The sequence below is a fragment of the Propithecus coquereli genome, unplaced genomic scaffold (genome assembly GCF_000956105.1).
Source record: "Propithecus coquereli isolate 6110/MARCELLA unplaced genomic scaffold, Pcoq_1.0 Scaffold11, whole genome shotgun sequence".
Lineage (NCBI taxonomy): Eukaryota > Metazoa > Chordata > Mammalia > Primates > Indriidae > Propithecus > Propithecus coquereli.
In genome coordinates this window covers 9,952,239-9,963,536 of record NW_012134969.1, presented here as the reverse complement: position 1 = coordinate 9,963,536, position 11,298 = coordinate 9,952,239, and the positions used below count along the sequence as shown (strand labels likewise).

General features: G+C 39.5%; 1 protein-coding gene across 2 annotated transcripts in view; it reads left to right on the top strand.

The window, feature by feature from the left end:
- The window catches only part of RNASEH2B (ribonuclease H2, subunit B), a 57,167-nt gene that overhangs the window by 17,812 nt on the left and 28,057 nt on the right, over positions 1–11,298 (top strand). For both annotated transcript variants that reach the window (XM_012648643.1, XM_012648635.1), the window contains exons 2-5: positions 586–657; positions 2,662–2,769; positions 3,905–3,981; positions 6,784–6,898. In XM_012648643.1, coding sequence (XP_012504097.1) covers positions 586–657; positions 2,662–2,769; positions 3,905–3,981; positions 6,784–6,898 — 372 coding nt within the window. The remainder of the gene's footprint in view (positions 1–585; positions 658–2,661; positions 2,770–3,904; positions 3,982–6,783; positions 6,899–11,298) is intronic.

Here is an 11,298-nt window from a genome sequence, read left to right as displayed (position 1 = left end):
CTTGAGCCCAGGAGTTTGAGGTTGCTGTGAGCTAGGCTGACGCCACAGCACTCTAGCCCAGGCAACAGAGCCAGACTCTGTCTCACAAAAAAAAAAAATAAGGAAATGTTCTACTTCATAGTAGTAACAATTAAAAATAATACTAGTAATAATAGCTTTCATTTATTTTACATTTCTGTTCGCCTGATTATGTTAAATGCTTTCAGTAGCTTAGCTAATTTAATCCTTTGCAAAGCAAGTATACTATTATTATCATTTTATAAATGATATTTGAGACAGGAGATTAGGACCCTTGCCCAAAGTGACTAAGCTATCAAGCGGTTGAGCAGAGATTATAACACAGGCCATCTGACTCCGAACCCCTGCTTCTCCTCATTTCTCACAGAAATAAATTAAAACTACCTGACATTCTACTGCAACTTACAGAGAAATGAGCAATTGGCTAAGATCACATAGCTTGTAAGTGATAAATTAAAAATTTTAGAAAGAGAAATCACATGAGTAGAAGAAATGAAAATGTGGTAAACTGAGTAAGGTGAGCAACAAAGTATGTTTTAATTTTACAAATTCACTATTTCTTTTCAGAATATTTAAAAGATGCTTCAAAGAAGATGAAGCGTGGCCTTATGTTTGTGAAATTGGTTAACCCATGTTCGGGTAAGTTTTCTCTTCTCTGGTGATAGCTTGAATATTTTTAAATACTGTGGCTGATGCTGACAAGCATATATGTTTATTTGCCTTTGTATCTTCATTCTTTCTTAATAGCTTTTAAAGTTAAGGTGGCATCATTAGGTAACAAAAGCAAGCCGCTGATGTTACTAGTCTTCCCATATAATTCATTTGACCTAAACATTTTTTTATTTCTTCTTATAATTTTAATCCACAGAATCGTTCAGTCATCAGAAATGCTAGGAAACCAAAAAAAGTAGCATATTTGACTTCTCTCTGAACACAGATTAATTTTCTTTGACTTTATTAAGCCAACTTTTCTTAGAGTGGTTATCCAACATTAGCCTCCATTTATATTCATTTTATGTTATAAAGTAAATTAAACAACTGGAATAAAAAAAAACCCAAAACAGAAGGATTTTACTTGACATGCCAAGATTTTGATTAGTTTCATTTTTAGCTGTACTTTCCTTATTTTGTTCTGATCAAAAAGTAGTACATTTTTTCCCTTTCAAGGGATAATTTCATTTAAAAGCATTGTATATTGAAGAGATTCATATTTTATTGGAAAACAATTTTAACTTTATATTCAGTGCATTTTCAGTCTTCTAACTTTTTAGGTAAAAATATTATATATTCTAAATATGTAGTGATATTGATGATGTTATTTATCTCTGTGTGGAATGGTTTTTTCATCTGTTTGTCAGGTTTGAGTAGACACCTGATACTTACCAAATTAGAACTTTCTCCTGGTGACTGTAATACTGAATAGTAAAAGTCAGGGAGAGCCTGTGGGTAGTGCCTTGTTGGAGAGACACATAAGTAAAAGCAACAAGAGAGGGGAAAAAAATTTCTGTCTTCCTCCAGTGTTCTCTTCCTCAAAATAAAATTGAATGTAATTGATCAGTAGTATTTGGAATTGTTAGTTACACATAAGACTAAGTTGAGGTGAGAAATATTTCTTCAAGAGTTTTAGGTAGCAGTAAAGGTTCTAAAGCATTTAACAAAAATACAGGTACAAAGGAAAGACAGTCTTCTAAAATTTGTCTTCTCTAAATGCCCATAAACAACATGTTTTTATTTGCTACATTGGCAGAGGAAAAATAAAGGCTGACATTTGCTGAGTACTCACTGTGTTCCAAGTACTGTTTTAGGAAATTTATAGGTATTCTTTTTTTATTACTTATAAAAACCCTATGAGATAGTTTTAGTATTGCCCCATTTTACAGATGTGGAAACAAAGACACAGAAGGGTTTATGGAACTTCCCCAAGGGCACATGCCCAGCATGTGGTGGAGATGGTCCTTGATGCCAGAGACTATGCTATACTTTTTTTAGAAAAAAAAAAAAATTTTTCATGAGTTGAAAGGATAAAACATGCAGATGTGCACAGTTTTCACTCCCTTCTACCCACCTACCCCTGGTTTTTTTGTTTTTGTTCTTGTTTTTTTTGGAGAAAGAAAGGGAAGCATTCATCCTGTTGAGTGGGGTGTTACTCACTCCCTATGGCTTGAAGCCTGTCCATGCCTTTCTCACTTAGGGTTGGCCTGTGGGGTCCGTGGGCTTGGTGCCTCTCTTAGTCCCTGTGTGTGGGGAGCCACACACTGCCATGGAGACAGGGACCCATGTGCCAGCTCAGACCATCTGGCTGAACCATTAAGTTTTGGTAGTTTAGGAGTTGATTTTCCTTCCTGATTTGGTGGAGAATTCAATGAGAGGCTTTGTAGTAGTTAAGATAAACGACTTGCACTTTTTAATTTTTTGGTTTCAGTTCAGTGAGGATTATAGAGCTGGAAAACAAGCATCTGTGTATAATAGGTATAAGCTTTCCTTGGAGTCAGTTTGTAATGGAATATATCTATATATGTTTGTGTTCATAATAGGAACATTCCTCAGAACTATTGGATAGTCTTTTGATTTGTGTGTGTGTGTGCGCATGTGTGTTTGTGTGTGTGAAAACTTAACAAATAAAACCCAGATTTGTCTTAACAGGGGAAGGAGCCATTTACTTGTTCGATATGTGTCTACAACAGCTGTTTGAAATAAAAGTTTTCAAGGAAAAACACCATTCTTGGTTCATAAATCAATCGGTTCAATCAGGTAGGTGACTAGTGTCTGTATTTGCATTAACTAGACATCTACTCCAGCTTTTCTCTCCTTCACATATGGGGCCGTTGGGTCTGTTGTCTACCTGGTTTGGAGTATGGTCAGTGGTTCAGCCTTCCTTGGCATCAGAGCAGCTTTAATCCAGGAGAAAGGAAAGATAATTTGAGCACTAAGTTTAGGTCATTCCCTATGTGTCTTAGATGGTAGGAAATTTTAAACTAACAACTCTGATTTGTCTCCTAAAACACTGACACATCCATAGTCAGAAGTTAGATCACCTTTGCAGCAAGGAGTGCACATTATGTTAACCTGGAAACTCTTTGTTTTGAGGGTCTTCAAGTTTTTAACATCTTATTTCCTTGAAACTGGATACTGATACAGCTTCTAAAATAGACTGGAATAAAACAAAGTTTTAAAAAAGCTCTGTCATGTAAATTACTGTGCGCGCGCGCGCACACACACACACACACACACACACACACACACACACACTTTACCACCACCAAAGTTCTGTTTCTTTTAGTGTTCCTTTAATTTGGAGGCAGCGCTGACTCAGAGGAGAAAAGGATGCCTAGAGCCCCTGTTCTGGCTCATGTTCTGGGGCTTATTGGGATGGGGGACAGTCGGTGTATGTTTGGGGCATTCCGCATCCCTCTGCCCACAGACCGAGAAGGAACTGTGTACGGAGAGAGTGATGCCGGCTTCTTCCTCACAAGCATAGGAAGTTATGTTTCTCTGCAGCTTTATAGACAGACCGACTCTCCAAGTTTCCTAATGTTTGCCGGGTCCCCAATCTGTCTGTGCTTTCCCTTAATCCTTGCTTTTTTCAGGGCTGGGGAAGCTTTGTTAACAATGATTTCTAAAAAATAAATGGAAAGCTAAAGATCAATTTCAGCGTCTTGGCTCTCGTCTCCACACAAGAATGTGAAGCTCTTTGGAGTAAAATTTCGTGGAGCACATTCTACCTTTTGAGAGAGTCACGTAGGATCTCAGGCCTGTGTAAGAAGAGCTTCTGAGTTTGGGATTTCACATATATGTTTCAACAAATGGTTTTCATGTTGAGATTAAGATGAAATAACCAAATTGTCTTTCCAAGACACTGAATTCTGTTTGTCCTTTTAATCTGCAGGAGGTCTTCTCCACTTTGCCACACCCATGGACCCTCTGTTTCTGCTTCTCCACTACCTCGTGAAAGCTGATAAGGAGGTGGGTTTCCCAGTTTGGGGCATGTACAGTGAGGAAGCAGAATGAGCTGGTTTTGCTGCTTCTCCTCTCTCTCCTTCTAACGGTCCAAATGTAGAGTCTCCGCACTTCAGATTTAACATGGTGATTGTGAAAATGTGTGTGGCATTTGCCAGTGCGGGCCAGAGCATTGCCACACGGCCTGAGAAGTAGTATCTTAGTCTCCATCCAGTCTGGCTCTAGCTTGCCTGTAACTTCTGGATTGCCTAAGTCACTGTGCCATGTGCCTACTGGTTGACAAAGCCCAACGCTGAAAACTTTTATCATTAAGTACTCGTTAGATTTGAAATCCAAAGCAAATGTTGAAATATTGACCACAGGCCTTAGGAGAGGAAAGATTTATCTTCTCTCTGACAGGCTGTGGAATTGGTAAACTGGGGCATGTCAAGTAGAAAGCTCCTTAATGGGGAAGTGCTAGTGAGACTTAAGGAATCCCAGATGGATAAAATTTACCTTTGTCATATAAATAAAGACAGAGTTTACTAATAGTAATAGTTTCAGCCAGAAGTTCTGAAACATTTTGTTTTCTGCATATATTTACACTTAAAATTATTAAAGGTTCCAAAGAGCTATGTTTCTGTGGGTCCTGTCTATGAATATTTACTGTTAGAAATTAAAACTGAGAAATTTAAAAATAATTTCGTTTAGCTACAATTAAAAATAGTGAGGCCATTACATGTTAACATAAGTAACACATTTTTAATGATACAAACAACAAAATTTAATGAGGCATGTGGCATCATCTTACATTTTTGCAGATCTCTTTAATGTTTGGTTAGAGAACACAACTAGATTCTCATATCTGATTCTGCATTCACTCTAGTTCCATATATTGTTTTGATAGAAGTATATGAAAAATATGTGACCTCATACATATATGTAGTCAGAAAAAAGAACAGTATAATAGCCTCTTCAGATAGTTGTGGATATTCTTCATTGATACTACTTCAAAAGCAACAAGAGGTAGTTCTTAAAGTGATATGGAATCTGAAACTTCGTCAGTGCTCTATTACATTAAAATCCGTTGGTCTATCTTGTACTAAAAATGTATCTTTTTACCCACATACAATTTTGTAACAGCATGCCTTGGTCATTTGGAAAAATTGGTTCACTGAGTTATGCAGATCTTCCAGATGTTGACACATCTCATTTTATACACACATGTACACACACACACACACACACACACACACACACACACTTTTGTTAATATCATCACTGATCCCATAAGAAAGCTCTGCAAGTATCGGGAAGCTGTCATAGTGGCATATACAAATTTTCTACAATTCTAATTTTTGCTTGAAAGCTCAAATTTTGTCATTGGCCACAAATACTGTCAGTCTTTTCCTTGAAATGACAGACTCACTTCATTTACGTTCTGCCCAGTACCCGAGTCTGAATAACCATCATTCATAGTGGGTTTTTCAGGTAAAAATGATATCCACAAAAAGGCGGCTAGTTCTGCTCGCATCTCAGACCACCGCACGAGCGTGTCTTGGTTGCAGGATACAGCAGAAGTGCTTTAGCCGTACCCCACTTTTATCACAGAATGTTCACACAACTTGCACTCAGGGATCACGATTTAGTTAAGTACAGTTAATTGCTTTTATTACTCGTTAAAGGATATTCTTGAATGAAACTGGCATTTTTTTTAACTGCAAGTACATGGCAATCTAAAGACAATAAGACTTGGGCGATCTGTGCATTATTCTTACTATTTGAAAGAAAAAGAGAACATTTAAATAGAGACGTTTCTTGGCACTTGTTAACCTAACAAAGTATGACAAGCTGTTACACATGCTTCCAAACGAATGAGAAGATTTCAGCCTTAAAACCCAAGAAAGCTGCATTTGCAGAAAGACAACTGGCCAGGTGCAGTTTGTTGTCCCTTCAGAAGGAGTTGTCACAGAAACAGAGAAGCAGAGTGAGCTGAGCTACAAGTAGGGCATGGGCAAGGCCCTGCACCCAAACTGGGGGCGTATCTTAATTAATTAATATCTTAATTTAGACAAAATTCACCTCTCCCTGCTACTGGTAAAGCTAAGAAAAAGTAAACCCAATTGTGAAGAATAAACAGTGTTCTGAAGTCTTACAGTCCGCATTTCTGGCCTGCTGGTAACCAGGCCTTATATACTTAGGTCGCTGACCTGATTCAGCCCTGTCTGCAGTTTCTTGGGATTGAGCCCTCTAGCTGTCTACTCTTGTATTCTGGTCTACGCTGGGAAGCACTGTCAGGCAGCTCTGCAGGAGTAGGTTCACTTTGGGTATTTCTCTTTGTGTGGTGGCTGCTTCTTTCTTCAGCCCTGGAGTGAGGACAGGAGGCAGATGTGTGCCTGGGCCTGGTCTGGGCTTCTGTGTGAGGGTCAGGACGCCTGCTCTGTGACCTCAGCTGGTTCTTCTGCAGACTGAATGGGTTGCACCAGCCCTCGGCCATCTCTGTCATCTTTGCAAGTTTCTGTGGCTTCCAGTGCTTTTCTAGTCTTTGTTCCTTGTTTCATCTGGTGACTATGCCTGAGGGAGATGGTGTGCCACTTGGAGCCCCAGCGCTCACAGAGTCTCCCTGGAGGGAGCTGAGGGTCAGTCCTAGAGCCTAGCCCCATGTAGGGTTCTTTAGATGGAACAAGTGGCTCTGAGCTAAGGTTTAAAGGCCCAGCCATGCAGAAATGGAACTTTTTGTCTTCTTTTTCAGATTAAATTTCACCAACTGTGTGAGTTGGTTAACTGGAATGCTTGCTTTTTGAATAACTAAAGTGTTTTCCCCCCCAGGGAAAGTTTCAACCCCTAGATCAAGTTGTGGTAGATGATGTCTTTCCGAATTGCATTTTGCTGCTGAAACTTCCTGAACTTGAGAAGTTACTTCACCACGTGACAGAGGAAAAAGGTATGACCTATGGGCCTTCGAGGTCAGGCTTATGGCTGGTAGAAAGGGTGGGCCTTTGTCTGAGAATGTAGCAGCTTAAAGGCCCACTGAATGTATTGCTTATGCGGTGCTGGTCCTGGGGGAAGCTGTCATTCAGATTCCCTTCCGGTCAGTACCGTTCCTCGCTTGCACTGGATTGTTCAGTCTTTGGAACTGCAGCCAGTGAAATCTGGTGCCTGTCTCCCACAGGGCGGAGATCACAAGGCGTGGCCTTAGTCTCAGTTCTTCTTTGAACTAGTTCTGTGACTTCAGGCAAGTCACTCAACTGCTTTCTGCTTCAGATTTCTCATTTGTAAAATTACGTGAAACCTGTTCCTTGATTCCAGAAGCATTTATTGAGCACCTACCAAGAAGCGTATGTTGCACACTAGTGCTAAGCTCTGGCTACTTATAAACAAGACATTGTCCTTTCCTTCACTTTGCTCTGCGTCTGAAGAGGGCATATGACAAGCTAGGCAGTCATGACAGTGGAAGTGAACCCTGGGTTTCCCGGGGATGCACAGCACAGATGGATATTGTGTTGTCGTCCTGGGGGAAATGACCTCTTAGCGGAGTCCTGAAGGATAAGTCAGAGTAGCAGCATAACAGAGGCTTGGATATGTGGAAAAGTTTGTCATGGTTAGGAAGTTCTGAGGAGTTCAGTGTATAGGATGCTGGGGAAGGCTTTAGGTTGCTAAGGAATGCTGACAAGGGTCCAGACGGTTTGGTCTTTTCCTAATGGTAATGGAGTGTGCGTGGAGTTTTAAGCAGGGTAGTGCTCTAGTGTGGAGAATATATTGGAGGAGCTAAGGCCAGGTCCATGGAGGCTGTTGCCATGATCTACACAAGAGATCATGGTAGCCCGAGTGTGGGAGATGGAACCAGAAGGAAGTAGCCACATCTGCTGGTTGGCTGGTGGTCAAGGAGAAGGAGGAGTCAAGGATGACATCTGAGTTCCTGCCCGACTCACAGGATGTGTAGTGGTGACGTCCTGGAGACAGGGAACATGGGCTGGAGCAGCAGGCTTGGGCGATGAAGAGGTGAGTTTTAGATAGCAGGCATTTGATTTTTGAGAGGAGGAAGTGAGGCAGTGTGTGTGAATGTGTTTTGACAGGTTAGAACTACTATACAAACTTAGCATCATGTCTCCAAGTAGTTTCCAAGTAGTTTTGGGTCATCCAAGTAGTTTCAGGATTAATAAGTGTGGGAACCAGAACAACACGCTGATAAGCTGTGCCTATTTGGGTCACAGATGGTTTAGCCAACTGTGACAGTTCTTCTGGGACCAAGAAAGTGGTGCTTCCAAGAAGTGTAAGTTTATGATGGGAAAGGAGAGAACCTCATTGATTGCCTTTCACGTTTGAGGGGTCTACAAAATCATAGCTGGCCACACTTGGAGCTCCAGCGTGGATCTGAGGGTTGTGTGGTTCCAAGGTTTTATCAAACCAGTCCCATTAAAGACTTTGCCTGATGCTGAGTTTGGCGTGAGACAGCAATCCTTTTGTGGGTGACAAAGTAGGCCATAAACATTTTTCAAAACTAAAATAATAAAGAATAATTACAAGTCATTTTAATTTTTGTCAATACAAGTTGAAAATGCAATTAACTCATTATCTAGAATTCTACCATTAGCTGTATAAGAATAGTCATCTTAAAGCAAAACCCAGAAACCCAGATTCAAAAATAGTGTCAGTGTGTCAGCATTTGTTTGCTTACTGTCTGCAGCTGGGAGCAAGAGCTGCTCTTTCCCATCCCTTCCCCTTTGTGAACCAAACCCCTAACCATTTATTGCATCATTATCTGAGCTTATGACCCAGTCTCCTTTACTTCTCAACATTGCCTAACTTTTGGAAGTTCTGCACTTCCATTTTCAAAGCATCTGTATTATCAGCCTTTACATTTGCCAGATTTCTAAAACCCTAGGCTTCAAAATTTTCCTTCTTTAATTTTAGACGATAGTAAGGCAAAACATAAAGTAATTCAGATTAAATTTCACACAGTAAAAGATGCATGTAATCTCTAGAGGCTTGGCAGTTTCTTTATATCAAATTCTTCTCTTAATGAACTACAGCTTGTAAATCTTGAAATAATGGAAGGTTTAAAAACACAACCAAAAAATTTTGTAAATGGAGGAAAAACAGAAATAATAAGATCTCAGATGCTTCATCCTCAAAAAGGCCTCTTCGTAAAAAAACACATAAACAATTCCACATTACAGGCTTTGCCTCTTGACCCAAAACATAAAAATTTGAAATACTGTTCTTTATGTAAGGTTTGTGTACAAGGATCATGTACTAAGATGGACATCTTTTTCCATGAAGATCCACAGGGGAATGCTTAGCAATTGGAAATTTACAACTAGTTACTAGAGCCTGTCAAACAAGACAGGTATAGGACACGCACTTCCAATACAGCAGAGCTTCCATGCTTATTGTTTTACTTATAATATTTAATCCTTGCAGCAATTCCCTTTCGTTGTTATTTTAACCTGCATTTTCACATATGAGGAAACTGAGGCTCAAAGAGTTTAAGTGACTTGACTAACATCACAGAACTTGAAGTGGTAGGACCAGCATTTAAACTCATGTCTGTCTGACAGCAGCTCTTTTCCTTCCTTCTTACAGCTGTGTAACACTTCCAGTATATTCTGCTAGAGTTTTTAAGTGGTGTCTCATGTAAAAATGGAAACTTGATATATTTTTTTTAACTTTGTATATCCCCTCTTAATAATTTCCCTTTGTGTGGCAAAAAGAGGGAGACAGGAAAGGAGAAAGAGAACTTCTGTAGCTTAAGGAAAAGACAGTTCTCCTCCCTGCAGTGGGCTTCCTCCAGTTCCTAGGACTGTGTGAGCTGCAGGTCATCTTTCAGGGCTTGTCGAGGGTACTGGCTGCTGGTTTGAATTTGGATTATAGTCCATTTATAAATTAGTGTTTGGTTCCATTCTCTGTATTTACATCTAGATTTTTAAATAAGAAACAAAGGAGACTACTAAAGAGTGGTCAGTTAATATCCCTGAGGGGAGCAAAGGGAAAGAAGAAAGCTGATATTTTTTAACTTCCATCCTCTCCACAGGCAGATAGAGTAAAACCTGAAATACTCAAAGTCCCCAGCCAGCTATTTTGATATTAAACTCCAGATGTGGTCTTGAACTTCTATGGCATTAAAGATCTGGTTAAGCCTGCTAGGTTTGTGAGAACCTTCCCCTCCTGCCTTCTCCCTGGTGAATAAACCCAGCCACGGTTGTTTGCACCCTGAATGATGATGGCGGCGACCTTAGCCCTGCCTGCTTTATTAGCAAAGGAAATGATGTGTCTCTATTTGTTAGCTCTGGGGCTCAGAGCACGTTTCTTGCCAAAGAAGCTCACGTTCAGTGGAGAGATGGCATGGGAAAGGACTAATAAAGGGTCATGAACTTTATCTTGAATGTAACACTCTGTTTCATATTGCAAGCGAAAGCTGCGCTGCGCTGTCTGAGGTGATTAACAGGAAGAGCCAGGAAAACTTACCTGATTAAAATACCCCAAGTACAGTTGCCAAGTTTCTTTCCCCAGGAGGCAGGGGGAAAAAAAGACCATATGAGCTTCTCAGTTATGGAAAACATTGAGAAACTTGAAGTGAAAATGTGCTCTAGGCAGTTTGTTCAACAATACATCAGGGAAATTCAAGTTTGTGAACTGATTACCCAATTTCTGAACGTGTTAGTTCATTGTGGACTCACTTTTATTCCATCTTTATTTTGTAAACCCAGTCTTTCCAGATGTTTGAAACCAGTTTTATAGGCACCAGGCACATAAGGAAAAAAACCTTTCCAGCATATGCACGTATTATCTAACTTACTAACTCTTACAAATATTAAATTTAGGACACGAATGAACAACGTGCTACGGTATTTTTCATAATTGTGGGTAATCTATGGCCTTCATGAATATTTTAAACCTCCTTGTTTTTTGGAATTTGTAAATTTCAAAATTAAGAAGTAATTTATATACTGGGCCCTTCTATAGCATTCTGGGATATAGTGATCATTTTGTCCAGGGAGTGTTTAATTTATAAATAAATCTATAATTGTAAAACTTCCTTGACTGGTGAATTCTACTCTAAGGAAGAAATAATACTCAAAGAAATAACACTTGCTCAAATTCTTTCAGAAAATAGATGAGGAAGGAATGTTTCCTGACTAATTTTATGAAACCAGAATTGCCCCAATACCAAAAGCAAAATTATTACAAAAGGAACACTAGACCAATATCCCTTATGATCATAGACTGAAAAATGCTTAACAAAATATAAGAAAATCAAATATATAAAAATCAAATATAAAAACCCAACTGGGATTTGTTGTAGGAATGCAAAGTTGATTGAACATTAGAAAATCAATTAGT